Below are 26,851 nucleotides of genomic sequence, written 5' to 3' on the forward strand. Positions count from 1 at the left end.
AGTAGAGGTATTTTTATTTTTCTGTAGTAAAAATGTAGGTGGTTGGCGAAGTAAAGTTTTGGCAGGTAGCCTGATGGTGGAGGCACGAACCTGCAAACTGGCTCATTCGGCAATGAGAATGCCGGAATCTTTAAACCTAGCATCCTACAGTAGCCTGTCGGGAAACGACCTGTCCTGTGAAGAAGCTTGCCATCCAAGCACTGCAAAACTCCAACGATCTACCAAGGCTTCCGTAAACTTCTGACTCGATCCTGAAGATGGAAATCCGTTCCAGCTCCTCCACCCAACCGGTACAAACGGATTTCGAGAGCTGAATGTTTTTCTATTGAAATAAGAGGAAAACAATCAAACTATTTTCCAAAATAAATTTTTTATTCCATCAACTCACCTCCGGCACCTCATCCAGAAACTGGCCCACGGTGAGGGCGACGTCAGCGATGCCTCCATCGGAATCATGAACACCTTCGATTACGGCTTCAGGCATGCCCGGCTAACGTCCGGGAACTTGGTCAGGTTGACGTCGTCATGACGGAACCGATAGAAACCCGCTCGCCACTCGAACAAACTGCTGATGAGCACTGACGAACCGTGGACCAAGCTTTCCCTTCGATGAACTCCATCACACAACACATCTGTCAAAAACTAATTCAGTTATGACCATTCCATACTAAATGGGCTTAAAGTTTGCCAACTAAATAGAGTCCTACGAAAACCTACTAAATTGACCGATCCCCTCCGATTACGTCGATCAACTTATTGTGCTACCAAATCATGCGTAATTGTGTGAGCCTACTCATCAGCCGATTTAGTATGGCACCTATTTCATATTCAAGCGTAGCCCGATTAATCGGCATACTAAATAGGGTCATTGATTTAGTAGGGTGATTCGTAGCCAGACTAAATCGGCACCCAACTAAATATGTGAACGGCGAAATTTTTCAACTGTCAAATTTCCTATCGGGATGGTTGTATTTTGTATCTGTCAGTCGCAGGAGATTTCACGTTCGATCAGTGGCTTATGCAAGGAGAAATGCACATCGTCATCGAGCAGTACGATTACTGTCGATTACTGAATTCCTGGTGTGAATGGAACAACTGCTCACGTAAGTTACTCATTGACTATAGATAACTTCCACGAAAATAGTAAATTTTTTTTTCTTTTGGAAGTAATTTCATCTTTGCAAAATCCAAGAAAGGTGAGAATGCGAAAGCGTTGGACCTGTTTCCCCAATCGGCTAAGGGATCCTAAAGGAACCGTTTTTAATCAACTTCACTAAACCAACAGACGGAACTTTGGTGTCACCGGCTGAGCTGCTCAGTATTTTTTACATGAAAGTTATTCGAACACTACGGAGCCTACGATTGCATCAACGTGCTGGCTCAGATTGCCATTGGAACTTCGGTTCACAGCAAGCAACAGGCTATGTTTCAAAGTATCGATTTCAGTGCCCACATGGAGCTGGGATACTATGAGGAAGGTACCATTTGTTGGTGTACAACTGTGAGCAAACTCAGAAGGACTCATTGAGGCAGCTGGTGTGACGTTTGTCTCGGCAAAAAAGTTTAACATAATAATCGAGCTGCCCTACTATGAACTAGAAACTGATTTCCAGAACATCATAAAAATGCACGCTCTATCCGTGGAAATATCAAAAACTAGTCACTAGGACTTTCTGTATTCGTTTTACATTCGCGAAAGGGTGAGTTTCTCTAGTTTATAATTATTGTTATAGAACACTTACCACAGTTAGATCATTTTACTGATGGATCTCTTCTCATCAATTCCAGCTGCTCTCATTGCCTACGAAAAAGCCATGCGTTGTCAGCTGGAGTGCAACTCGCTCGCATTTTTGAAGATGCGTTGCGAAGCGCTGCTCAAGTGCATCAATGCGCTCAATCATGCGGCATCGGATTACGCCTGGATTGCGAAGCCATCGGTTTCCACATATGGTGGTGCTGTCAGATTGGAAGAATCAGACACCAAAATCGTGGTTGTTGATGTGGTAGATGTTCGGAAGGAGTTGATAATAAACCAGACGGTGTTGGAAATTTTTTAAACAGCAGGACGACTATAAAGCTGTGATGAATGTCGATACCAACGAGCTGCTGATGATTTTAGCTAACGCTAAACTGTATACCACGGCTTTTCAAGCTGGCCAACATGTTGGACAAAAACCTCACTATGATCTATGAAAGCCTGGCAGCGTCCTGCGCTATGTGCGCTTTGCAGGAAACTGCGGACAATTTTGATTGGCTGCATAAAAACGCACTGGAAGGTAATTAAAAAACTTTTTTTTTTCTAATAACTTATCTTAATAACAGCCAAATTTCAGAATCTGTTCTAAGCTCAGTCAGCACCGAAACGGCTTAGAACGTTTTGAAGTTTAATCTCGAGAATGAAATGCCGTACCCTAAGTTGCAATGGGTTAACGGCTGCGGTGTGTATGCCTGTGAAAATGATGGGTCAAACCATCTTTTTCCTGATAGTGTCGTTACACACAATCTTGTTAAACATGGTGTCATAATATGGCCTAAATTGGAAGTGGAGATGGACATCTCTATTTAGTTTAAGTTTAGCGGTAGGTTCAACGATGTCTATTTTTTCATGATCCATGTTGATAAGATGAATGGGAGTTAAAACACTTGCCCTCCCTTCCGCAGAACAATCGCAACATTTTGTAGTGAAAGTATCACAATTTTCCATAATAAAAATTGATACTTTCAATAGGGCATAATTCGTTTGGTTAGGTAGTTAGTTGGTTTAGTCTTATATAAAATTAAAAATAGAGAAAACGTGTAGAAGTATCACGATGTTAGGTGAAGGTTATGGTATTCGCCCTCCCCAATGCTCTAGTAAGTGTGTATTTGCGGTTTATGAATTTCGTTGGATTATTCTTAAATCAAGCATTTTACAAGAACTAGAGGCTGATTGGATGGGAATGCTGTTGTTGAAGAATATTATATTTCATTTGGTAAGATGTTTTTTTTTTTTATTTTTATTTAATTATTCACTTTTAGCAGATCTTTACATTTTTCGGTTAAGTTTTGAAATTCATCTATGGAAGTAGATAATAGAATGTACGGTTTTGAAGAATAACAATGGTAGTCCAAATACTGATTTCGGGCATTTTAAAATACGCACACTGTATATTTTAATAGAACCCCTATGTAGACTTAGCACAGTTTGTCAGAGAGACTGACCAGAATAAGTAATTAGGTTTTAGAAGAACAGCATTGTGCATTTCCAGTTCTTTTGATAAGTAGATGATATCGATCAAGATATTAAAGCTAGATTATTACTGGTTTGAGCTAGGCTTCATATTATATATTGATAGATAAAATGAACTAATATCCTATTTTTCTTTTCTTTTTTTTCTCTTTTTTTTCTTTTTTGTATTTCTTTTCATGTGACCTTTTGATGATGACGAACGAGCCTTCAAGCCATATCCTCTCAACATTGGACCCCAAAGATGGTTTCGAATCCCAAGGATTTAATCAACACCTATTACAGAGTTCTATAACATGGTGAGAGCGTTCTATTTTATTTTATTGTTTTAAATTATATATAAATACTGTAGTTAGTTTCGTTGGGATTATTTAAGCGACCTGTCTCAAACCGCCAACGTATTTCCTCCAACTGGTATCATGAGGGGTTAGTTCACTATCTTGTTCTGCTTTAAGTTCATATTCATCCGAAGTGGACTTAAGGAAGTGCAAGATGGTATAGCCAACGTCTCAAGATCGCTTACTATTCTAAGCTGCCTACTCTAAACTTTTATTTCCCTGACCCCTCTACCCACATTTCCTTTTCAGCGTCAGCTTCTCACAGCTATTTAAACGCCACAAAAAAAAAAAAAAAAAAAAGTTTAATCTCGAGAATGAAATGAAGGACGTCGAAGCCTGTTATCTCGTCGTGATAAATTAAATCATTTCCAAAAACGGTTTTCCACCTCAAAGGTTGACAAACTATTGTATGGTGAGTTATCTTCTAAAAAGTAATTCCTTTCAACCCAATTCATATTGCTTTAAATCTACAGAACAAAGCGCCCATCAAACTGTTACAGCTTTACGTAAACTTTGGTTGCCTAGAGGAAGCCTTCGAAATCTCCGTCAAACTGATCCAGGCGCAGCTGCAGCAGAAGCTCGATCACGAAGTTACACTTCAACCGATTCTCATTTCCGATTACGCTCATCGATCGGTTGCAGTTCAAAGATGCTAAATTCAAGCAGGTAAGTTAGTTTTTCTTTACCTATAGGGGATATTTTTTTTAATGATTTTACGTTATTTCTTTGTCTATTTCTAGATAACAAATTTACTGAACCAGCTTATCGACTGCATTGCTAAATTTCGTGTCCATTCCCCAATGATAATTCTGATAATTTCGATAGTTTTCTAAGAATACTTATAAACTAAATATAACGATCGCATTTATTAATTGAATAAATAATATTATCTTTAAGAGATTATAAAATGAATCCTCTCCTTTTTTATTTTTGATGGAAAAAAGATATTTAGAAGATAAGCTGTAGCGTCCGCAATATTTGAAAAAATTATAAGATAACGATAACATATATCTTTTAAGTGCCTTCAGCTACATTTTTAATCTAGAAAAAAGCAAAAAAAATGAATGGTTACTCTACTTAACGACCCGTTCGCTGTATCGTAAAGTGCGTCCAAACGATTCCATTGCATGAAAAAATGATAATCCTTATCTTACATTAATAATCCAAAACTATAGAAGTAATCTTTTGTGTGTCTCGGGAAGAAGATAATGAGAATAGTCATTGTATAATACTGCTCCATGCGGGATATTTATCTCCAATAAATATAATTTTTGATAGAATTTTGTATTTTTTAAATTTTTATTGAAGAAACCAATCAAACCAACCAGCATTTACCTTTTAAATCAGTAAATGGGAAATCGGTATTATTTACTATTTTGCTAGGAGAATGCGAAAAGGTAAAATATACCTTTTTGCTAGGTGAATTGAAAAAAGGTATAATTTACCTTTTTGCTAGGTGAATGAAAAAAAGGTAAAATTTACCTCGAAAGAGGGGTGGAAAAAAAATTCACCTCGCAAAAAGGTAAATTTTACCTTTTTTTATTTTCCGTGCGGCTTTTGGATATATAAAATCTGAAACGAATGTGTTACGTAGGGAAGAGGTCAGGGGGTCTAAAATGATCGAAAATTGTGTTACGTAACATTTGTACGCGCCCTTATTTAAACGATCGATTATACACAGCAAGAAAAATTCGTGTAAATTTAGATCGAAAACGATGCACGAAAACGGAACATCGATTTCGATGTAAAATTCTATCACGGTTTATTTTTTTCCAGGATGTAATTTTTGAGGCGTGTAAATTTAGATTGAAATCAATGCACGAGTTCGGATCACAAAAGCCGTCGTGTAAAAATACACAGGGATGTAAATTTTTAAATTTTTATCGTAAATATTGATATTTTTGCTAAATATTCAGGTTTTTGCTTTTGTCTTTGAATGAATACGCCCACATGTATTATTTTTAATTCACATTTATTTACAAAACTGAAAATTAAAACACCATCACGGAAAGCGTCAAGCTGGAATTGTTGTTGCATCCGGATTCCCAGCCCGGGGATGTTTTTACTGCAGTTCAGCGTCATCAGTATCCTCGAATGGTTCCGGAAAATCATGATCCTTCGCTTAGCACTTGGACACTTGAATTGATCTGACAAAAGTTTCTCCGGATAATAACTGTCCGGATACCAGCCTCTGCCAAAAAATCTGACCTTGCTGTAATGGAGAAAAAACTAGTCAGTTTCAACCGCATTCTTCATTTCACGTATACTTACACGGAAAATAAAAAAAAGGTAAAATTTACCTTTTTGCGAGGTGAATTTTTTCCACCCCTCTTTCGAGGTAAATTTTACCTTTTTTCATTCACCTAGCAAAAAGGTAAATTTTACCTTTTTTCAATTTACCTAGCAAAAAGGTTAATTTTACCTTTTTCGCATTCACCTAGCAAAATAGTAAATAATACCGTTTTCCCATTTACTGATTTAAAAGGTAAATGCTGGTTGGTTTGATTGTTTTCTTCAATAAGAATTAAAAAAAATACAAAATTCTTACAAAAATGATATTTATTGTAGATAAACAGGGACTGATAATTCGGCTTCGCGTTCTTCTGAACCGCTATGGCCGCTGAATCTACATGCGTTGCGTACATTCATGGCCTCCTCCGTTCGACTAATCCGGTCAGGTTCGGCTTTTCCGGCTGGAGGATGACGTGGAATACTCCTCAAAGCTCTATGGGCCGATCTGAAACAAAATCAATAGTATTATGACGAGCGAACCAGCACAACTAAATGATATTTAAGAACACTTACCATTCTATTCCGATTTTCACATATTATGCACAAAGCAAAACTTGTTCCTAGAATGACAAAACAGCTTAACCTCAATGAACGGGTTCGGCGAATAGTCACTTTTTTTTAGAAGAATTGTACCGTTTTGTTTAGCTCAATCCAGGTCAATTACACCTCGCTACGAGGTAAGTTTTACCTTATTTGGATTTACCTTTTTTTCTAGGTGAATTATACTTTTTTATCGAGCTCAATTCAGGTTACCTCGCTACGAGGTAAGATTTACCTTTTTTGGATTCACCTTTTTTCTCGGTGAATTGTACCTTTTTTCCAACCTCGATTCAGGTAAATTTTACCTCGCTGTGAGGTGAGTTTCACCTCGAAGAGGTAGAAGTTACCTTTTTGGCTTTCACGAGCGTTCACCTTTGCTAACTCGGTAAATTTTACCTTTTTATTATTTTCCGTGTACGACTTTAAAAGAATCTAGAAGTGCTGCTGTAGGTACGCCTTTGATCGACTCGTTTCCGAATAATTTTTCGACTTGTTTACTTTGTGCGCAAACTAACGAAATATAAAAAGGCAGAATTAAATATTTGTACCCGAATAGAACAGAACCATGGTATCACATTCATTATCCAATGAATTTAAATGTGAACATGTACTTCATGGTTAAAAGTACATCCGAGTGTTAATAATTTTCAAGAATTTACACATTCCCAGTTATTCGTGTACGGATGACGGCCGCTGGCTGCCGGCCGCATCTCGCGTGGCACTTTGTTTTTCTCTAATACGCAATCGTCGGTCGGTAGTTTCTCAAGTGTTTTTTTTTTAAAATAAATCTTCCGAAGTTTTCGGAGATGGACGCAATGGTGAGTTGAAATGTAAAATGTAAAACATATGTTTAATCTTTTATTTTTTATCAATTCCAGCAAAAAACCAACACTGCGAGTTGCACAGGATGCGGTAGTGAATGCATGCCGGGAGCGGCTCGGAATGCCGTATTATTGACCTCAGACCTTTCCAAGCGAACTATCAATTAGTGTGAGTAAAGTGTTATGATTCTTTGAATAAATTATAAATAATTTATATAAATCCACCCGTTTTTAATAATAAAAATGATGACAGCCAAAAACAAATACAAAAACCCCACCGTGAGCAAAAATTTTCATTACAGCGGTTTAACCATGAAAATAATCGGATTCCCATGGTTTTACCATGAAAAACTGGAAGCTGAAAGAACCATGAACTTTATATTTTTGGGCTTCCTAATGTATGGAAAATCGCCATTTTTTTCATGGTCACGCTGCATAACAATACCCCTTTTTCATGGTAATTTTCGTCAAAACGATTAAATGTATGGTCGAAAATTATGAATTTCAATGTACATTCACGGTATCGAGGATGATTATAATCATTGTGTAAACCATACATTTTATGGTCTGTGAAAATGGAATTGACGGTTTTTTCACGGTGCAATCCTATTCGGGTATTCAATTTTAAATCAAACAGATCTAACTTTACACTGTTTGTGACATAAATTTCATTGACGGGTTGATTTTTGCATGACGCAATGTAAAATTACATCAAAACAGTTTATTTCTATCCTATTTTTGAAAAAAGTCTAATATTACTTCAAAATGAGTTTAAAATTACATCTTTTTGCAATTATACTCAAGAAAAAATATATCACTCGTTGTTTTGGATTCCGTGTACTTTTAGAAATTTTTTGCTGTGTACAATAATTTATACACATGTGATTTTTTTTTAACCGTGTAAATGCATGTATGTGTGCATGATCAATGCACGGGGGAAGCGATAAAGCCTTTTTGTTCTCGTTTCAATAGTGGTGTTTGTTTTTCTGTAATTTACCGTCAATTGAAAATAAATACATTTGAAACGGTAAATACTCCTAATTCTTTTACAGATTATTGGGAGCTCATAATTATACAAAAAGCCGCCAAAAACATATTAAACGTTTGAATATTTTCGAACAACGAATCAAAGCAATCCATGTAACGCAGCGAATGCCAAGAAAATAACCTTGTAAACTCGTAATTCAAAATGGACGCCGTTCGAGCACAGCACGATATTACTCTACTGTGTGAATCTCGCCCTTGGAACGAACACCAACTGGCATCGGTTACTTCCAACTGTTGCATCGAAGGGGTTTCATTGGATAGTTTACCTTTCTCTTCTGCTAACATTGTTTCCGTGCTAGATATGGCGCAACATGAGCCGGAAGAGCTGAACCACTCGGTCCTCAAGGAACAGCGTTATGTGAGTCATGCAATGCAAAACCGGTAAACCGGTATGATAATGTCTCTTTCGTTGCAGAATATCATACAAAGTAAACTGAATTTGGAAGAAAAACGAGGACCCAAATACCGCTGCCTGGAGTGCACTTTCACTTTGCCGACCAGGCTCAGTATGGTGACCCATATGAAAGGACACCTGAAACCGTTTTGTGAAGTGTGCTTCGAAACACTTAAATCTAAAGATGCTGTGGTGAGTATGCATAGTCAATCCGACACAATGGATATTTCCTATAGAAATAGATTATTTCGGCAAGTGAGCTTGTGTCGTATGCGAATCAATTTTGAGATTGGAAATCGATGCGAATGTGTTTCAAAATAAACGAAAGGGGATATTCATGACCGAGCTTTCCTTTTCCAGCATCGCCATATGACTGTTACTCATCCCGAGGTGGTAGCTCGTGACTGTACTACTCCGCCGATGAAAGACTATTATTACCTACAGACGATAGTTCCGCCCAATACGCCGAATACTGCCATTCCAGATGATGAAATGACAGTTATTAATGGCTTGGTTAACCCCATCATCAAAGTACCCGTTAATCCCATAGGGGCACAGAAGTTTTTCGGGCCAGATGACACAGATGGAGTTAGCACCGAAGATGAACATCGTTTAGTTATCGATGATGCTCCTCGTCCAAAATCCAATCGAGCTAAATCGAAGAAAAAGAACGCCACTAAACAGACAAGAAAATTGAAACCAAGCCCTAGTATTAAGAATCAACTTAAATCCAGGGTAAATACCATGGAAACAAACGATAATATTCTTAAGATAACTTCGAGATTTGGACGTTCGATTAGTCTTAAGGTTCCTCAATACTAATTATTAAGATGTTAAGAAATTTCACTTTTTTTCTGCATTGATTAAAAAACAAATTTTGTTGATTGGGTTTGTTGAAATAAAATATTTTGGGTTACACAACCATACACAACATTTAAAACTAAACGAAAAAAAAACATTTAAAAATCTATAAATTCTCTCGAGTACAAACAATTTTTTGAAAGTTGATAATGTTGGTCATCGTACACTGTAAATTGCGAGACATCGCCAGGTCCAGAAACTTCGGGCACAAAAGGGGCAGTAATTTCACCATTTAGCAGACCAATCCAATCGGTTTTACGAAACCACGAATGATTCTTGATGTCGTTGGTTCCGTTCTTCAAATTACCAAATCGCCTTGTAAGATCCACTTGAAGTAGGTTGAAAACCAAATTTCGCAAGTCGTTGCCAAATATTGAAGGAAATCTCACATTTCCTTCAATTATTTGTTCGTAAAGCATCATTTGGCTACCGGTAGCTGAAAAAAATGGGGCATATCCTGCTACCATCTCGTAAATTAACACTCCAAAGGACCACCAGTCAACGGCATGGCCGTATCCTTTCGATTTGATGACTTCGGGTGCCAAGTATTCCGGAGTGCCACACAATGTGAATGTTCGATCCTTTACGTACTGAAATTTTGAGAAATAATTATTCGTTACGATGAAAGTTGTCTAAGTTGCGCATACTCACTTTGCAGAATCCGAAATCGGTCAGTTTGATGTAGCCTCTGGTATCAATCAGAATGTTTTCCGGTTTTAAATCGCGATAAATAAGGTTGAGGTGGTGCAAATATTCCAGCGCTAAGACCACCTGAGCCGCATAAAACTTTGCTTGCTCCTCTGAAAATCGCTTTTTCTGGCGTAACAAGGAAAACAATTCCCCGCCACAGATAAACGGCATCAGAAGATATATGCAAGAATTATCCTTGAACACTTTCTCCAACCCGACTATAAATGGAAATCGGATGCTTCGAAGAATTCGTTTCTCGTTGAATGTGTGCTGCAGTTGTTTATTGCGAAGGATCTTCTCCTTGGACAGTATTTTCATAGCGTAGAACTGATCACTCTTGGCGTGATGAGCCTGTCTCTATTGAGTTTGATATATTTTATTAATGATTATTTTCTTCGAGTCATACTTCGTACTTACCACAACTGCAAAGGCACCTGTTCCGATAATGCTCAACAATTGATATTCGTTCAAGCCCTCATCCGTCGATCGCTGCACCTTGTTATAACGTTTGTTGAATTCTGACCGCCACTTATTCAGCATGTCTTTATAGTTCACGTCAGTAGGAACGAACCTTGGCAGAGCTGCCCGAGGAAGACCTGATTCGCCAGTTTCCACCTTAATTTGAGTCCTGGTTTTTCCGTTTCCGTTTTCTTGTGCATCATTGCGGGAATGTGTTCCGGTCAAACGACACAATATTTGCCGTTTCATACGTCTTATACGGTTCCAATCGGGCATGGTAATTAACTTTTTTTAAATTTTGTTCCTAGAGAGAAACCAGTCTTCACAATTCGTAGTCGCAATTTGTCGAACAATAGATATTGTTTACACATTCTTCATATTGCTTTGTATTTTGAAAGGCCTTTTACAGTGGATTCGGAAACCGGACATTTACGGCACGTTCGTAAATTGATTTTTTTGGGTGATGCATCAGTCGATTGATTTGTTTGGTAGATGTCAAATCACTTTCCATATGCTTTTGCATACGTTTGTTTGGAATTTACGAACCCCAGCATCGATAAAAAAATCACTTCGATAGAAAAAATCAATTTACGAACACGCCGTTAATCGAAAAAAAAAAATTTCATAACTTTCTAAAAACTTCAACCTTTCATAATCGGGGCTTTGTTTCTAGTGCTTTTTGTATCCAGAGATGTAATTTATTCGTTTAAAAATAAAGTAATAAGAATAAACAAGCAATATAAACTTTTTTTTATTTAAAATAGGTCTTAGGTCTTCAAATAGTATAGAATAGGAAATGAAACTTTTCATAAGAAAATACATCATTTTCCCCTTAAAGTACGATTCGATTAGTAACGAGAGTAACGGGATATTAAATGCCATCATGGGTTTGGGTTAGTATGAGTAAACCGCAACCTCTCTCGGAGAGTATATATGAACTACGAGTACCGTTTCATTCATTCATTCAAAAAGTTGTTAGTAAACATCCTTTGAAACCGCACGAGCCGACGGCGACGAAGACGAGAGCATCTAACTTACGCCCACGCAATTTTCGCGGCGTTCTTGTTCAGAGCAACGACGCTTTCGTTGTTATCGATTAGATTTTCTTTGTGATAAGTTAAAAACTTAAGGCATACCAGCAAAAGTATGAATAACCTGATCAGCAGTTGGTGGCTTTTGATACAGTTTCTAAAATGCCTTACCTGTGAAATTTTGCTGGATGCAGAGAACACTCGGGTTTGGGGACCTGGTGTCGAACTAGCTGACAAGTTTACCATTGGAGCTCGTTATTTCTTCATCGAGCCCCGGAGTTCCGACGGCAATTTGTAAGTATTCTAATAAATTTTAATTTTAAATACCATTTATACCTAGATGCTTAGTTTTTTTTTAATAACAGGTTAACGGAGACCTTCAAATATCGCGTTATTTTTTCTGGACGATCAAAAATTGGTGAATGTCGTGTTAAAATTGAACAGATTGATAGATACGATGGTTCAGCCATTATTCGGTACAAATTATTGGAAACTTGTTGGAATGTGGAAATACATGTGATGCATGGAGAACGACATTTGGGAAAATCTCCTTTCATTTTCAAGGATAAATTGTACATCGAAAACTGTTACTGCCCAAAACACTCACTGGAAGAGTGGTTAGCTCAGGTCGAATGCCCATTGGAGGACCCTCAAATAGAGAATGACATGATTCCATTCCGGGCTGTTAATTTTTCCAGTTTGCGACCAAGGATAATAAGACAATATGACAAACCAGGAAGCGTTTCCCTGTGCAACTACGTGGTAAAAGATAATTCCATCTATCGTACCTGTTATGGTCAGTATACCGGATTTAAAATGTACATGGATGCCATACTGATGTCCCTGACACGCAAGCTTCGTTTACCGGATATGGAATTGTTTGTGAATCTCGGTGACTGGCCTTTGGTAACAAAAGGTGGTCATCGGCGTACAACAGGGCCCTACCCAATATTCTCCTGGTGTGGTAGCGAAGATTCCTTCGACATAGTTATGCCAACGTACGATATAGTAGAATCTTCCCTTGAGGCAATGAGTCGGGTCACTTTGGATATGATTTCTGTCCAGCGACGTGGAATTCCGTGGGAAAATAAAACGCCTAAAGCTTTCTGGCGTGGAAGAGATTCTAGACGCGAACGCTTGGAGCTCGTCGGAATCTCCCAACGTCATCCGGATCTAGTCAACGCATCATTAACAAACTTTTTCTTTTTCCGAGACGAAGAGAAAATCTATGGCCCCAAAGTAGCTTATATATCGTTTTTTGAGTTTTTCAACTTCAAGTATCAGATCAACATTGACGGAACTGTTGCAGCCTATCGATTACCGTATCTCCTCGGAGGATCGTCGGTCGTTTTCAAAACTGAATCGAAATACTACGAACATTTCTACAACAAACTTCATAGAGGAACACATTTCATTGGCGTGAAGGCTGATTTGTCAGATTTAATATCTAAAATTGGTTATGCCATTCAGAACGACTATGAAATGTTGCAAATTCGTGATAGTGCCAAACAATTTGTTCAAGACCATTTATTGCCCAAGTCTATTCTTTGTTATTATGGATTACTTTTTAAGGTATAAAATTCACAAGCATTTTCATACGAAAAAATTTATGTTTTTTAATCTTTGCAGCAATATTCTCAAAACATTGTAAGTTCCGTACAAGTGATCCCTGGAATGAACAAAGTGGAACAACCTGTAGCCAGTTTGAACTGTGATTGTGATATAGAAGTTACCAATGCTGAGCACGACGAGCTTTAAAACAAACAAATCTAGCGCGCCCTATCTAATCTCAATGGTATGAAAATCCCAAAAATATGGACCAGTTTTACCTCGCTTTCGAAGAATCTATGAAAGTTAATAACTTAGGAAATATAGTTATTAGGCTGATTTTATTTTTGTTATTTCAACCTAGCCCTACTTAATCTTCGCCTCTGCCCCAACATACTTAATTTCATCGAATGCCTTTCGAGCTCTCTTTAGCTCTTCATTCATCGTTAACAAATCCTTAACACGGGAATACTTACGGGCGTCCTTACGAACCAGAAAAATGATATCTTCGACTTGAACACGACCTGTGCGACCAATTTCCATTGCCCTAAACAAAGAAAAAAAAGTTAATGTTTCAATATGCATCTATATTTTCCCTGATGATTTAAACGTACCTATGTGTCATCTCAGTGATGAATTCGATTACCAAATCCTCGAGGAGATCAACACTTTCGGTATACGGGTTTTGATCGTCTCCAAAGCCATACATCATGCATCGTAATTCCTTGCTGAAAAGGCGCTTACGCCCGGCAGTAGATTCGATCTGGACTTCTCCCAAATCATCCTCGTCGAACTAGATGGAGATTAACAAACAAAACAAGTAAATACAAAACCTATATAGAAGCGAACACCCACCAACCAACCAATTATGGGCTCACCTCGGTTTGGTCAAAGTTTTCCTCCGTTGGATTCGCTGCCATAGTAAATGCAGGGCTTACTTTTAAATTTTTATCTTGTAGTTTTGTTAATTTTATGATTAAAATGATTTTTTTTTCTCTTTATTTCACAGAAAAATGTATATAATGCACAAAGAAAACATAAACAGTTTTAACCGTTATTTGTGTACTTTCAGCTGTCAACGTTACTTTTTGTACGGTACGTAACACCGTTATTCATCAGGGTTGAAGTCATTTTCTAATCGTCCATATTCTTCCGTTTCTGAAACGAAAAATTTGTATTTAATTCAAATATAATGTCCTCAATGAGGCAATGCCATGGCGAAGAGGATAGTCTTGATAAGTTTATTTGTAGCATCAAATTGTAGAGCTTTTATGTGCCTATGTTGTATTTATGTAAAAATGTATAGTTGGTGCATTCTTTCGTTCGTTTGCCTATTTCATCGTTGAGATCATAACCATTACTGTCACATCAATAACTCTTAACATCGCGTTTTTAATCAATGTTTTTGAAGAGCTATCATTTCCTACACTGAAAAAAAAATCATGGTATTCTGAAATAAATAAAAATGTTTAATTCTACCATACGTTGATATTGTCGATATAAACAAAGTTCTGGTGAATTTTACGACTTTTTGGTTAATTTTACCATGCGGGGCAGAAAAAATATGGTAAACTTAAATGAAAAAAGAGGTTTAATTTTACCATGCGCGAAATTTGTTGATATAAATGAAGTTTTCGTTATTTTGACGATCTTTTGGTTAAGGCTACCATGCGCGCCAAAAAAATGTGGTAAACCATAATAAAATAAGAGGTTTAATTTTACCATGCGGAACGTTTTGTGCATTTGGATAAAGTTTTGGTTATCGTGACAATACTCTGGTACATTTTACCATGGATGTCAATAGCCAAAATGCTTTCAATCAGTTGTATCATCTTGCACTTTTGTTTCCTCCTTGCCATTAAAACGGCTTTGAATTTTTATTTAATGTTGAAAACTTTGGAATCAATATTGATTATGTGCTACGTGCTGCGATCTTGAAGGTAAAGTGTTTTGGTGTGGGATCTGTGACGAAGGATATCACTTTTTATTTATCCACAGAAGGCCATTACAATCTGAAGTGCATCAACGCAAGAACGCATCATCGAGTCATCAACTACCGCTAATTTCAACAGTTCATTAAATTTTCAAGAGTAAGTGAAGTTTATTAGTATTTCTGCACAATATTTGATATTTCTTTTATATTTTATTTTTAGTGCACGGGGCGACGATGATTCACGAAGGCAAAAATACAATCTTTGGACAACGGCGGAACACCGGAGGCCAAATGTCGAAGGAAACTTTATGCAGTTAGGTTTATAGTTCCTGATCATTAACGCCGAACAATATTTATGTGAAAAAAATAACGTGGATAATAACAGTGATGGATAAATAAACCAACATTTTTTAAATTTCAAATGGTTTCATTGAATGCATGGATAAATTACCATTATTTTGTCATAATTACCATAGCATGGTAAAATTGTACGTCGTAACGCACCCTAACGCATACACATGGTAATTTTAAACACACTCATGTTTAAGATAAACAAAAACGTACTCAAAAAAAATCCATCTGTTTTTATTCTTAAATTAACCTTTGGATATGGTAACGTTTACCATGTTTTTTCTTTCGGTGTATGAATGTATTTTGTAAAAAATCTGTTTTCAGAAAACCCTTAGAGGGGAAGGAAAAGAGAAATATGGTAAAAATTGATTGAGATTTTGGTTAATCTATTTCGATAACCGTATCGTTAATCTCGATGACATCAAAGGATCCTCCACCACTTTCTAACGAATCTTCCACCGAGTCGCTATCGTTGTCAAAAGTCGATATATCACCACCATTCGTCGTAACACTTCCTATATCTTGTTCTACTTCGCTGATATTTTCGCATTCTTCCTTGTGTATGTCCTTGATAGTCTCATGTTTTAAGTCAGCGTTCAGTTGTTCAGTATTCTCACGTGCAAGGTTGTCCATGATTCTCAAGATGTTAGCAAAACTTACGTTTGATGATGGATCCATCTGATCCATAAAGCAAGAACTGTTGAAATCAGCCTGTGATCCGTTAATAAGAATGAAGTTGGCTTTTCCGTTGTTTTCAAAGACACAATCAGGCTCAAATCGAAACTCTTGACGTTCAATTTTCTGAAAGTCGTCGTAACTCTGATTGGTTTTCTCGGGGAAGGGAGAATCGTTAACTTCCAACAAAACGCCATAGCTTTTACAATTTTGAATCCTGGTCGCTATGAATGCTACTGTGCATCCAGTTAGGACCTCGATTCCATTGTAGCAATTCTGAATGTTGGTGCCTGTTAGATGAATATTGCAATTATGGTTGGAGTATATTCCGGTAGAAAAGTCTTTGATGATACAATTCTCGAGACTTATAGTAGAATTGCCTGTAGAGCAGTAGAAAGTAAACGGTGTTATTGTGAATTTAATTTTTTTTAGTATTAATCTCTTACCAAATACCACTATTCCTTGCTTGGTTGTAGAAGCTGGATCGCCAATAAGGTAGCAATTTTTGAATGAAACATTTCCTCGTTTGATAAGCACGCCGGTTCTAACGTTTCTACAATCCAGCAGCACATTTTCGAAACAATAATTTCCATCCACCGTTAGCAAAATGCTGTCATCATCCTTGGAACTTATTATAGACTTATCATCAATTATTTCCAGTTTCCCGTGTTCATCTACATCTTTAAAATCAACAGATGTTATAGCTCTAATGGCTCCGCCTCCATTCAGGTATTCGAGAAATTTAATCATGTGTTTGCCTGGTGGAAGATAAATTTCATCAGACGATTGGCTTATGTCTAGCGCACCTTGAAGGGAGTCGCATATACGGACAACTTTATTCGCATTGAATTTGGATTTCGCTTTGGTAAGAAAATCTATTTGTTCATCCAACGTTCCTATGTGCGTAACCACAAATGCCTCCGCAGTAAGTTTTCCGTTCGAAATTGTGTTATAGGCAGAAAAGCTGGTACATTCAGTAAAACGGACTTTTTCATATAGTTCTCTCATTGCTGGATTTTCAAGAATGTCGATCTCATTTTTTATGGAGTTCAAACGTAAATGCAACTTCATCAGCTCGCTAGCTTTATCGTGCTCTACCAGACTACTGTCCTCCCCTAGCTCGGTTTCTTCTTCATCTTCAATCTCCATCTCGAGAACTTCTTTTTTTTTCTGAATATAATTGGCTTCTGCCAACAAAGCTAACACATGAGAAGATAAACGCTTCGACATTGTGCGATTTTTTATATCATAGTAAAATTTAATTCTACTCTCCAGATGTTTGTCGGCCCAATCACTACGCTGATCATCATTATCGTAGTCCCAAGGCATCCAGATATGGTGGTAGAAGAATCTGAGACGATCGATACACTCGGCTGTGCGATCCATATTCAGTGCTTCATTTTCTTGGTCCTTCATTGGCCAAAGTTCGTCTAATGCGACGGCATGTTTCTCCGGTAAATGCACATCATCATCCTGAACCCCTTCAACACAAAATACGGCCTTCAGCTCGTCGAATAGTACTTGTTCCACAGTTCCCATCACCATTATCGGAAAACGAATCGAAAGCTGTTCGCAAACAACGCGAGGAATCCGCCAGACAGCTTGCCAGCCCGTTGGTTCAGCCATAATTTCCACATAGTTTGCCCATTCCGTTCGTACTTCGTTCGCCGGTATTATATCCCGAGCGCTGAGTACGTCGGAAGTCTCAGTTAATCGGTCGAGCAGAGATTTTTCAAATTCGTAGATATCCATTGTTGTTTTTCTAAGCTGGAACTCTCTTCGAATGGCAAAGGGCGTTTCAAACACTTTCGAAAAACGTTCACTTATAGCGCCTACCAGGAGAGAAGTGAAATTATAATATGTGGAGAGTGAAGTAAATTAACATTAGTTACCTTATTATCGCGAATTTAACAGATATTTGGTTCTGTTCAGAACTGAATATATTCACAGTTAGGAACGATCTGCAACCAACAGAAAGAAAGCGGAATTTCAAAAATTGAATCTTTACGTTACGACCGCGACAGTGCCACCAGATTCAGAATTATTTACCGTAACGAACCGTAACGTTTTTCCAAGACACTTCACGCAGTGTACACGCTAACTTTTGGCTACCCCTTAACGATTTTTTTTGACCCGTTATTGAAAAAGAGGTCAACACTCGGAAAAAACAAAGGTCGCAGTTTGATTCGAATCATAAGATGCTTCCGAGAATTTCACGAATCTTCTGTTAAGTTGTTGAAAGAGATTTAAAAAAAAGTTATAATATACCACCGCTGGAACAATTTGGAGCTACAATTGTATAACGCATTCAGGTTAAATTTTTTATGAGTATAGAATAATCCAGTTTTTGTGTAGACCAGATTTCCGTGTATATTACTATCGATTTTTCATGCACGTGAAAGATGAATTTCCATGCTGTTCGTTCAGAGCGTTCAGAGAGTGTATTGAGCTGTGCGTGAGAAAAGCAACCGCAGAGTTTTCCTGATGAAAACATTTTTTTTTAAATAATATCTGCGAATTTGCTAGAGCTAGAAAACGGAAAGCGGGTTAAAGTTGGTCGCTTGTTAAGCACCATAAATTCAAAATTAATCAGTGATTTCAGTACAGTGTTTCATTAAAGGAAGAAAATGTTGGCGGTGTCCCGATTCGCCATAAGCAATCTTCGAATTGCGCAACCGAGAGTAGCGACTGCGACGAAGGGAAGGAGATGCCCCGTTGGTAAGATTTTTTACATTAATAAAAAAGAATCCTTTGCGATCTCTTTAACAATACATTTTTTCCAATATTGCAGTTGTATTTTCGGCTACCCGAGGAAACAGTGTGCGATGGTTTTCCAAGAAGGTAAATGATATGATAACCCGGCAAATTACAGCTAGACGGAACCGGATGAAGACGGCCTCCGGGGGGGATTGTTACCTTCCGCCGTATCCAGGTTGTAATATATACAGTAAAAACCCGAAACTTGGGTCAATCGACACAACTCGAACTCCGCTGCTCAATCAACGCACCCAGAGCGTGGATCAAGAAACCAAATCCATAAGAAGTGCTCCAGCTGATAAGGTTCCTTCAGGAAATCGTTTAATGTTGTTGAATGACCCAAAGCTTAAATATTGAATTTTTCCCAGGATTTGAAGCCCGTATGCCCTCCAAAGGTTACTATACCGAAGTGTCCTCCCAAACCGGTAGCAAAGGTCTTTTTTAATTGTTACATATCAAACATAATGGCAGAATCTCTTTAAACTTATTCTGAAACAAGTTTTTTTTTATGTTTCCTCTAAAATTTGTTGACTTATCTATCAGTTCGTTGGACACCCTACACTTGATAGTGTAAATCTCAACAATTTCCATCATAGATTGCATATTTAAAAGTAATGATAGTACACTGAGGTATTTTTTAAATTTACAACTAGTTTATTAAAGGCCTTTTACTTTTACAAAGTTTTAATGTGCCGAGTGTATTCGTTTCACTTACTGAGGCATTTTGATCTATTTAAAAAATACTAAGATGCGAATGCAAATCCTTATTCCACTAGCACTGCTTTCTTAAAGCATCAGTAAATTTTTTCGAAATTTATTTTTAGCCTACGTATACCTCAGGAATGCCACCTTCATGCCCACCACCGCCCGAAAAGATCCCCCCTAGTGGTCCTGATTACACGCCATACATCATCGGAGGGATAGCTCTAACTGTAGGTGGACTTGGGCTCGCTTACAAAATGGGATTCTTCGACAATAACGAACCACTAGAAACGACGACTGAAGAAGCTCCACCGAGCTCTCGGAAACCCAAAAGCAAAAATGCGTTCCCTGCCTCGCCCAAAGATCTCCCGAAAGAAGTTCCATATCTACTTATCGGTGGCGGTACAGCCAGCTTTGCCGCTTTCAGAGCTATTAAGGGTCACGATGCTAAAGCTAAGGTGTTGGTAATAAGCAATGAACCAGAAATGCCGTATATGAGACCGCCTCTATCAAAAGAACTATGGTTTAGTCCTGAGGACAAGGCTGAGCAAGATCCTCTGCGATTCCGACAGTGGAATGGAGTCGAGCGTAGCATCTACTATGAGCCGGATGATTTCTATATCGATCCTGATAAACTTTCAGATGCCCCGAACGGTGGCGTTGCCATTGCCAGAGGCTACGAAGTGCATAAAATCGATGTGGTTAATAGGAAAGCCATTCTTACCGATGGGACTGAAATAAAGTATGGGGAATGCCTTCTAGCAACTGGATCGAAGCCTAAAAATTTACCTGTTTTTGAAGCGGCCAGTTTGTCTGTGAAAGAACGGTTGACGCTTTTCAAGAGTGTAGATGATTTTGAACAGCTGAATCAAAAGTTGAAACCTGGAGATAAAATTGCAGTAGTCGGTGGAGGATTTCTCGGAAGTGAGCTGTCTTGCGCCTTAGCCAAACACAGCCAGATAAGAGAAAAAGGATTTGAAATTTATCAGCTGTTCCACGAAGGAGGAAATATGGGCAAAATACTACCAGAATATCTCAGCCAGTGGACTACAGATCGAGTTAGAGAAGAAGGCGTTAAGGTATGGTCAAAAACACAGATAAAAACCGCAGAAGTTCTGGACAAAAAACTGGTTCTCACTTTAACTGATGATAGTAAATTAGTAGTTGATCATGCTATAGTAGCAGTGGGTTCAGAACCCAATACAGACCTAGCCAAGACATCTAACCTGGAAGTAGATCCAAACATGGGTGGATTTGTTGTAGATGCTGAACTTAGAGCGAGGTCACATTTGTTCGTAGCAGGTGATGCTGCATGTTTCTTTGATCCTAAACTTGGTCGACGACGTGTGGAACACCACGATCATGCTGTTGTTTCAGGGCGTCTAGCCGGTGAAAACATGGCAGGTTTAAGTAAGTTACTGCTCATCTTTGTGTCAACACATTCATTAACAATTTAATCATTTACAGATAAGCCTTATACCCATCAAAGTATGTTTTGGTCCGACTTGGGTCCGAAAATCGGTTACGAAGCGATTGGAATCATAGACGCTGCACTTCCGACAGTAGGTGTCTTTGCCAAAAATAGTCATGCTCAAACCATTCCGGATACTAGCGAGAAGCTTCAAGCCGCAAATGCAACTGTTGTACCGGCTTCATCAACGTTTACCAACGGTGGCACTTCCGTTCTTAACCCGGGCGTCGTAAAGGCGGAAGCAATTGCCACTGAATGCAAAGAGGAAACAGACGATTTTAACAAGGGTGTTATTTTCTATCTGCGCGATGAAAAGGTTGTTGGTGTTTTGTTATGGAATATTTTCAACCGAATTCCGACGGCACGAAAAGTTGTTGCCCAACACACAAATTACGAAGATTTGAATGAAGTTGCTAAGCTTTTTAATCTTCATGAGTTTTCCGAAGAACAACCTGTTCAAAGTTCAACGGATACGAAATAGTCTTGAAAATTTGTGAAAGCAACTCCCGTCAAAATTATTAGTAAGCCATAAATTATCCTACGTAGAAGAATATTTAATTCTTATATACGCGCAGCAATTTTATTTTATGTTTGCATTTTCGTAGCAACGATACGGGGTGAATGGCACTCAAACACTAAGAAATAAATACTATCCAAAAACTAAAACATTTTCGATCTTCTGTAACAACTAATACCTATGTTATCATTATAAAGCACGTTTTCATTTCGAGGAGTCTCAAAACAAGCATTTGTGACAATGAGAACAAATAATGGAATAAGTTTAAATTTTTTGTTTCTGAGCTGGATCCCATGTTTTAAACTTAAGTTTCGGCTAAATAAAAAAAGTCGACTAAGGTTAAACAAATCTTTATATTATTCTAAGAATAGCACATTGCTGCACACCAGCTTCTAGTCAAAGTAGTCCTCAATATCGATGTTTGGATCCAACAAATCCTCTCCGTAGGGCGATAGATCCAGTTGGTTTAAAATTAAATTTTCACTGGTTTCCTCAAGTCCCGTTTCTCCAACTAATATCGCACCCTGTAGGCGCCCGTCTACCAGCACAAACTTGATGTATTCCAGCCCAGGAGTCATTCTCAGCAAAACTTCGTACTTATCGTTCAATCCTTGACCGTTATAGCGGCCCAATAGTACCACTTGATAACCGAATAACTGAGTTACATGGTTGAATAGTTCGAAGCAGAAATCTTGGTAAATGGTTTCCCCTGATCGTCTAGCTGCCATTGAGCGTGCGGCCATCGCTCCCATCTGCCGTGCTTGAGTCCAAAGGCGCATCTGGAACCAATGTTGAGATGGTTCCCAGTCTGCGGTACAGACGTCGCCTGCTGCAAAAATGTCCTGCACGGAAGTATCCATTCCCCAGTTGACTAAGAGACCACCGTCGGGAGCTAGATTGAAACATTTGTCTGATGAGAAATTTACAGCAGGAACGACTCCCGTGGCAGATACTACAAAATCACATTCAATTTGTTCGTTGTTAGAAAGTTGAAGTTTAAGAGGAAAACCTTCACTCTGGGAGATGACGTTTTCGATTTCTACCGAATAGTGTATTTTAACTGAATCGGGAACGTTTTCCAGTTTGCCGGTTATGTCAACTGTGCGGTGCCAGTCTGGTCCGAGCGCTGCCCCTCGTTTAGCAGCACTTGAATCAGCCGTTTCTTCGGAGTATCGCATTCGTTTAACAATGGATTTTTTTTCACCTTTCGTAGTTAATCTTTCTTGAAAGAAACGTGCAGCGCCGGAATCTACAAACGTGGAACTGATATACTCGTCCTTGATGATCCAATGCACTTCGATGCCACTAATTTCGTAAACTATCTCCGACGCTATTCCACCATTTCCAACAACTACTATTTTTGAGGCGTTCTTTATTCGTTTTTGGAAATCATTTACAGATTCTGTATCACGAATTCCAATGATATTAGGATTATCTTTTGCATGTTCTATCAATTTTGGCCTGGCACCAGTACAAAGGCACAAATAACGGTAAACAATTTTGTTCCCATTGATAGTACGAACATAATGATCTTTGCTCTCAATATGCTCTAGTTGATCTTCTAGGACGCGAATATTATTGCCTAAGGTATCTGCCCTTTTTTCCTCCACATCAAAACGTGTAAGAACTTTTCCCAATGGAACCAGATTTGTGACTGATTTAACAAGCGATGATTCGGTAATAAGAATTATACTATCTCGCGCTTCAGCTAGAAGAACCAAAGATTCTGCACAAGAAACTCCGGCGATTCCTCCGCCAACAACTAGGTACGTGCAAGTTATTTCTGCCATTCTTAGGTTTACAACTACTTTAATGAAATTAAAAGTTTACTGCTTTTGCTCCCCGTAATACTCGGAATAATCAAACTCCCGGAAAGGAACGTCGAATTTGAGCAAACCGTAGTCCATAGCCCGCTCAACGGCGACCAACAATTCTAGATGTCTTTTCTGACAAAGCCCTGTGATCTGATAGCTTAAAACTTTGCCCGTTTGTTCAGAAATAAACTGTTTTATCAGGTTGATATTGTTGTGATCCAGCACTAAGTATTCATCTCGGCAGATTGGACACGGGTTACCAGTAGAAATTTTACCCTGTCGAATGCAGGTTTTGCGCGTCTTGCTTGGAGGATACAGACCCTTATGGTTCCTTCTATACTGCTTCCAAACTGGTTCTCCGTGGTAAGTTTGCTGATAGGCCTGACTAGTAAGATAGCGGATGCTTGTTTCTACCGGAATGATTCGGGTGCGATCTTTAGGGTTTACTCGAGTTCCTTCAGATTTTTCGTCTTCCTCACGAGATGCGCTTTCTTCGTCAATGGCTTCAGCCGCAGGTTGATCTTGTTGCAGTAGTGATCCGGATTGGGTGTACAACGTTCGATAACCAGGTGGTTTCAATAAACTCTGACGGGAAACAGATACGAATTCATGAAACAGCAGCCGAATAAATGACATTTTCTTTTGCAAATGAGTCACACGAATTTATGTCCACTTTGACAACCTTCTATGACGTAATAGAAAATAGAAAACAGCTCTTGGAAAATGTTGCAATTCCTGTATGAGAAATGGTATTTGATTATGGTAGATAAGTTCATCCCCCAAATAATAAATTAAAGATGAAATTCATTGAATTTACAGTTTGAACTTACCGGTAAAAATAAACTTCGAAACGTGTTCCTTATTTTCCGCAGACTCGTCGAATGAATTTGTTGTTCTACTACAATACACACTTGAAAAATTTATCGTCTTTTACCATTTTACACACTTTAGTACACGCTAACTTTTGGCTACCCCTTAACGAATACTTTTGAACCGTTATTCGATAAGACTGGGAGAACTCCTTTTTAAGGATAAAGTTGGTGTACCCTTTAAAGGGTACTCAGCTTGATAACGCTTGGAGCGGATGAAAATTACCCCTTATTTCAAACGCTTATTTATATCGGATGAAAAGTACCCCTTATTTCAAATCCTTGTGTATGGTGGAAATTTAAGATTCAGCTTTTAGAAAAAAACAATTTCCTGGGAAATAAATTAAATCAAATGTTAACCTCATGATGAAAAGTTATGAATTTTCTTATTATCATTTCTGGTAGTTACGAAGCGTTACGTTTTATTCAGCATGCGAGCAGTGATGTCAACCTTCCAGATTTTTTCTGGACATTTTTTTTAGGTTTCCAGACTTTGTCATTTCTTCCAGACATTTCAGACTGACTTTTGAGTTTCGACATTAATTTTCTGACAAAACAGTCAAAATTCAAAATTTTCGTTGCAAAATGGCAGGAAATGATTCGAATTAGTAATTGAAGAGTGAGGAATGCCACGAAGATGGTTGTAAGACAGGAAATAAAGCATAAAACGTATATAGTACCGCCGACATCACAACAATAGTCTCAAACATTGATAGTGTATAGAATGTATGATTATGATGAAGTAATTAGTGTTATATGCAATATTGCGCTCTGGCCAAAAAAAGGTCATCACCTATAAAGTTCGCTATCCAACCCAGACATTTTTTCAAAATCTTCCAAACATTTCTAAAGCAGTTGACATCACTGCATGCGAGTCACGTGACGTGACTTGCGATAATTCATTACGTTACGCGAGTAACCTCCCCCAGGCTAAAAATTCTAACTCGATTGAGCTTCGATTGGACTCATTCGGAACTCATCCAAAATTACGCTTCATTCGTCTCGCAACAGTTGACTCAAGCGGTTGTGTTTCTGTCATAGTGAACCGAATTGTGAGAAGTGTTGATACCAACCAGTGCAGTGAGTGGTTACCGTCCGTGCCGTTCCGTGTTTCCCGATAGATCCGGTCTTATGTGCCGTTCGTCTATGGGAGAAGGACCAGGCGGGTGGTTTTTATAATCACAGTGTTTCCCACCATAAGTGATCCTCCATCTTTGGTGTTCTCCAGCAGCGAAGACAATAGACCCTGCTGAAGATATTGAAAAGCCAACAAAAGGCCACGTTGGAAACAGGTGGTATAGGGTGTATCCAATAATAGGGTTACCCAAAAATACAAAGTTGTTTTTTCCCAACAAGTTTTTTTTTGGTTTTTTTTTTCTTATTATTTTTACCCTTTTTCCTTTTTTACCCTTTCGTTTTCTATGCTGAACCTATATTTTTATGTTAACATATTTAATTATTCATTTTATTTTAATTTTTTTCAACAATTTGACCTCAATTGATAAATCAAATTTCGATATAACTTTTACACGGTTTCGTTCTCCACTAACCCATTAGCTAGGGAAGTCACCCACTAATGGATGACGGCGGCGAGGGAGGAAAAGATCCTCCCATCCGAGAGGCACTTATTTCCAAAGATTTTTTTTCCGATGAATCTGACCATGACATAGCACCTAATGTTCCCATGTATATATCGGACACCGAAAATAACCCTTCTCCTTCCCCTACCCCTCAACCCTGTCGACGGTCGATTTCACCTATTGCCTTTACTTTCGGCAAACCTTCCTTAAATGTTTCTCCTCCAATATCAAACGCCCCCCTTTTAGAGTTGGATAAACCTCCCCCTCGTCGTCGGGTTTACCAACCTGAATCGACGGGACCTTGGGTGGTTTACATCCGGTCCAAAACTAATGGGAAATCACCCAACGTGATTTCAATTGCACGGGACCTCGATCGATCTTACCCTTCCGTAATAAGCTACCAGCCTATGAGACCGCACAAGATGCGCATTGTTGTTGGTAGCTTGAAGGAAGCAAATGCCATTGCTTGTGACCCGAAGTTTACGATCGAATACCGCGTTTACGTTCCCGCTCGTGACGTGGAAATCGACGGAGTGGTAACGGAAGAGGGTTTGACCGTCGATGATCTGGTGAAGTCCGGGGTTGGCCGATTCAAAGACCCTGCTCTTCCCACGGTCAAGGTGTTGGACGCGCGTCAACTAAAGTCAGCATCTGGCGAGGGGGAAAAACGGAAGTTTTCCCTGTCGAACTCTTTTCGGGTTACCTTTTCCGGCACTGCACTTCCTGATTACGTTGCGATCGGGAAGGTTCGTCTACCTGTGAGACTTTATGTGCCTTCGGTCATGTTCTGCCAGAAGTGCAAGCAGTTGGATCATACGGCCGCCTACTGCTGCAATCAGGCACGCTGCTCTAAGTGCGGGGAGAAGCATGAGGAAGCTTCGTGTACAACACCAGCAGCAAACAGGTGTTTATATTGCACTGGGGAAGCATCTCAT

The 26,851-nt window shown here is 38.6% G+C and overlaps 8 protein-coding genes and 1 long non-coding RNA gene across 15 annotated transcripts; 4 read left to right on the plus strand and 5 right to left on the minus strand.

Annotated features, from left to right (window-relative positions):
* Positions 1-968: 968 nt before the first annotated feature.
* LOC129745872 (uncharacterized) lies at positions 969-5,029 on the plus strand. 4 transcript variants are annotated; one of them, XR_008737202.1, is made up of 4 exons: positions 969-1,103; positions 1,168-1,700; positions 1,789-4,230; positions 4,305-5,029. It is a non-coding gene; the product is annotated as an uncharacterized LOC129745872 (long non-coding RNA). The 4 variants fall into 4 exon arrangements; XR_008737203.1 differs by having other exon boundaries at positions 1,789-3,976; positions 4,038-5,029; XR_008737204.1 differs by having other exon boundaries at positions 977-1,103; positions 1,789-2,276; positions 2,334-5,029.
* Positions 5,030-7,935: 2,906 nt separating this feature from the next.
* On the plus strand, positions 7,936-9,602 carry LOC129749505 (uncharacterized). Of its 2 annotated transcripts, XM_055744480.1 has the most exons (4): positions 7,936-8,205; positions 8,270-8,622; positions 8,680-8,850; positions 9,019-9,602. In XM_055744480.1, exons 2-4 carry the CDS (start codon positions 8,407-8,409, stop codon positions 9,478-9,480), a joined length of 849 nt encoding a protein of 282 aa, XP_055600455.1. In that variant the 5' UTR covers positions 7,936-8,205; positions 8,270-8,406; the 3' UTR covers positions 9,481-9,602. The 2 variants fall into 2 exon arrangements, with proteins under 2 accessions (XP_055600455.1, XP_055600454.1); XM_055744479.1 differs by having other exon boundaries at positions 7,936-8,622.
* On the minus strand, positions 9,550-11,269 carry LOC129749504 (cAMP-dependent protein kinase catalytic subunit alpha-like). The gene is made up of 3 exons (XM_055744478.1): positions 10,627-11,269; positions 10,171-10,566; positions 9,550-10,109 (listed from the first exon to the last, which is right to left on the minus strand). The coding sequence occupies exons 1-3, from the start codon at positions 10,942-10,944 to the stop codon at positions 9,618-9,620; spliced, it is 1,206 nt and encodes a 401-aa protein (XP_055600453.1). The 5' UTR covers positions 10,945-11,269; the 3' UTR covers positions 9,550-9,617.
* Positions 11,270-11,654: 385 nt separating this feature from the next.
* LOC129749502 (protein O-glucosyltransferase 2-like) lies at positions 11,655-13,782 on the plus strand. The gene is made up of 3 exons (XM_055744476.1): positions 11,655-11,993; positions 12,065-13,271; positions 13,329-13,782. The coding sequence occupies exons 1-3, from the start codon at positions 11,815-11,817 to the stop codon at positions 13,455-13,457; spliced, it is 1,515 nt and encodes a 504-aa protein (XP_055600451.1). The 5' UTR covers positions 11,655-11,814; the 3' UTR covers positions 13,458-13,782.
* LOC129749508 (transcription initiation factor TFIID subunit 13) lies at positions 13,570-14,318 on the minus strand. The gene is made up of 3 exons (XM_055744482.1): positions 14,126-14,318; positions 13,862-14,040; positions 13,570-13,794 (listed from the first exon to the last, which is right to left on the minus strand). The coding sequence occupies exons 1-3, from the start codon at positions 14,165-14,167 to the stop codon at positions 13,614-13,616; spliced, it is 402 nt and encodes a 133-aa protein (XP_055600457.1). The 5' UTR covers positions 14,168-14,318; the 3' UTR covers positions 13,570-13,613.
* Positions 14,271-18,230, minus strand: LOC129749501 (protein nessun dorma). 2 transcript variants are annotated; one of them, XM_055744475.1, is made up of 4 exons: positions 18,099-18,230; positions 16,653-18,038; positions 16,192-16,586; positions 14,271-14,405 (listed from the first exon to the last, which is right to left on the minus strand). In XM_055744475.1, the coding sequence occupies exons 2-4, from the start codon at positions 17,956-17,958 to the stop codon at positions 14,382-14,384; spliced, it is 1,725 nt and encodes a 574-aa protein (XP_055600450.1). In that variant the 5' UTR covers positions 17,959-18,038; positions 18,099-18,230; the 3' UTR covers positions 14,271-14,381. The 2 variants fall into 2 exon arrangements, with proteins under 2 accessions (XP_055600450.1, XP_055600449.1); XM_055744474.1 differs by lacking the exon at positions 14,271-14,405 and having other exon boundaries at positions 14,413-16,586.
* Positions 18,231-18,600: 370 nt separating this feature from the next.
* LOC129749500 (apoptosis-inducing factor 1, mitochondrial) lies at positions 18,601-21,802 on the plus strand. Of its 2 annotated transcripts, XM_055744471.1 has the most exons (5): positions 18,601-18,924; positions 18,998-19,266; positions 19,332-19,397; positions 19,788-21,075; positions 21,133-21,802. In XM_055744471.1, exons 1-5 carry the CDS (start codon positions 18,834-18,836, stop codon positions 21,615-21,617), a joined length of 2,199 nt encoding a protein of 732 aa, XP_055600446.1. In that variant the 5' UTR covers positions 18,601-18,833; the 3' UTR covers positions 21,618-21,802. The 2 variants fall into 2 exon arrangements, with proteins under 2 accessions (XP_055600446.1, XP_055600447.1); XM_055744472.1 differs by lacking the exon at positions 19,332-19,397 and having other exon boundaries at positions 18,604-18,924; positions 18,998-19,047.
* Positions 21,803-21,987: 185 nt separating this feature from the next.
* On the minus strand, positions 21,988-23,443 carry LOC129749503 (pyridine nucleotide-disulfide oxidoreductase domain-containing protein 1). Its single transcript, XM_055744477.1, has one exon. The coding sequence runs from the start codon at positions 23,441-23,443 to the stop codon at positions 22,046-22,048; it is 1,398 nt and encodes a 465-aa protein (XP_055600452.1). The 3' UTR covers positions 21,988-22,045.
* Positions 23,444-23,479: 36 nt separating this feature from the next.
* LOC129749506 (28S ribosomal protein S18b, mitochondrial) lies at positions 23,480-24,409 on the minus strand. Its single transcript, XM_055744481.1, has 2 exons — positions 24,298-24,409; positions 23,480-24,202 (listed from the first exon to the last, which is right to left on the minus strand). Exon 2 carries the CDS (start codon positions 24,101-24,103, stop codon positions 23,480-23,482), a length of 624 nt encoding a protein of 207 aa, XP_055600456.1. The 5' UTR covers positions 24,104-24,202; positions 24,298-24,409.
* Positions 24,410-26,851: the final 2,442 nt, after the last annotated feature.

Source organism: Uranotaenia lowii, chromosome 2, assembly GCF_029784155.1.
Source record: "Uranotaenia lowii strain MFRU-FL chromosome 2, ASM2978415v1, whole genome shotgun sequence".
In the NCBI taxonomy this organism is placed as follows: domain Eukaryota; kingdom Metazoa; phylum Arthropoda; class Insecta; order Diptera; family Culicidae; genus Uranotaenia; species Uranotaenia lowii.

Excerpts from the sequence above, each read along its gene's own strand:
- LOC129749505 (XM_055744479.1), top strand. The coding sequence starts at position 8,407 with ATGGACGCCGTTCGAGCACAGCACGATATTACTCTACTGTGTGAATCT. Across the intron at positions 8,623-8,679 it reads TCCTCAAGGAACAGCGTTAT|AATATCATACAAAGTAAACT; the intron begins GTGAGTCATGCA and ends CTTTCGTTGCAG. Across the intron at positions 8,851-9,018 it reads TTAAATCTAAAGATGCTGTG|CATCGCCATATGACTGTTAC; the intron begins GTGAGTATGCAT and ends TTCCTTTTCCAG.
- LOC129749504 (XM_055744478.1), bottom strand. The coding sequence starts at position 10,944 with ATGCCCGATTGGAACCGTATAAGACGTATGAAACGGCAAATATTGTGT. Across the intron at positions 10,567-10,626 it reads CAGGTGCCTTTGCAGTTGTG|AGACAGGCTCATCACGCCAA; the intron begins GTAAGTACGAAG and ends CAAACTCAATAG. Across the intron at positions 10,110-10,170 it reads CCGATTTCGGATTCTGCAAA|TACGTAAAGGATCGAACATT; the intron begins GTGAGTATGCGC and ends TCAAAATTTCAG.
- LOC129749502 (XM_055744476.1), top strand. The coding sequence starts at position 11,815 with ATGAATAACCTGATCAGCAGTTGGTGGCTTTTGATACAGTTTCTAAAA. Across the intron at positions 11,994-12,064 it reads CGGAGTTCCGACGGCAATTT|GTTAACGGAGACCTTCAAAT; the intron begins GTAAGTATTCTA and ends TTTTAATAACAG. Across the intron at positions 13,272-13,328 it reads ATTATGGATTACTTTTTAAG|CAATATTCTCAAAACATTGT; the intron begins GTATAAAATTCA and ends TAATCTTTGCAG.
- LOC129749508 (XM_055744482.1), bottom strand. The coding sequence starts at position 14,167 with ATGGCAGCGAATCCAACGGAGGAAAACTTTGACCAAACCGAG. Across the intron at positions 14,041-14,125 it reads AAAACTTTGACCAAACCGAG|TTCGACGAGGATGATTTGGG; the intron begins GTGAGCCCATAA and ends ATCTCCATCTAG. Across the intron at positions 13,795-13,861 it reads ATCACTGAGATGACACATAG|GGCAATGGAAATTGGTCGCA; the intron begins GTACGTTTAAAT and ends TTCTTTGTTTAG.
- LOC129749501 (XM_055744474.1), bottom strand. The coding sequence starts at position 17,958 with ATGGATATCTACGAATTTGAAAAATCTCTGCTCGACCGATTAACTGAG. Across the intron at positions 16,587-16,652 it reads GCAAGGAATAGTGGTATTTG|GCAATTCTACTATAAGTCTC; the intron begins GTAAGAGATTAA and ends ACTGCTCTACAG.
- LOC129749500 (XM_055744471.1), top strand. The coding sequence starts at position 18,834 with ATGTTGGCGGTGTCCCGATTCGCCATAAGCAATCTTCGAATTGCGCAA. Across the intron at positions 19,267-19,331 it reads GAAGTGCTCCAGCTGATAAG|GATTTGAAGCCCGTATGCCC; the intron begins GTTCCTTCAGGA and ends AATTTTTCCCAG. Across the intron at positions 19,398-19,787 it reads CTCCCAAACCGGTAGCAAAG|CCTACGTATACCTCAGGAAT; the intron begins GTCTTTTTTAAT and ends ATTTATTTTTAG.
- LOC129749503 (XM_055744477.1), bottom strand. The coding sequence starts at position 23,443 with ATGGCAGAAATAACTTGCACGTACCTAGTTGTTGGCGGAGGAATCGCC.
- LOC129749506 (XM_055744481.1), bottom strand. The coding sequence starts at position 24,103 with ATGTCATTTATTCGGCTGCTGTTTCATGAATTCGTATCTGTTTCCCGT.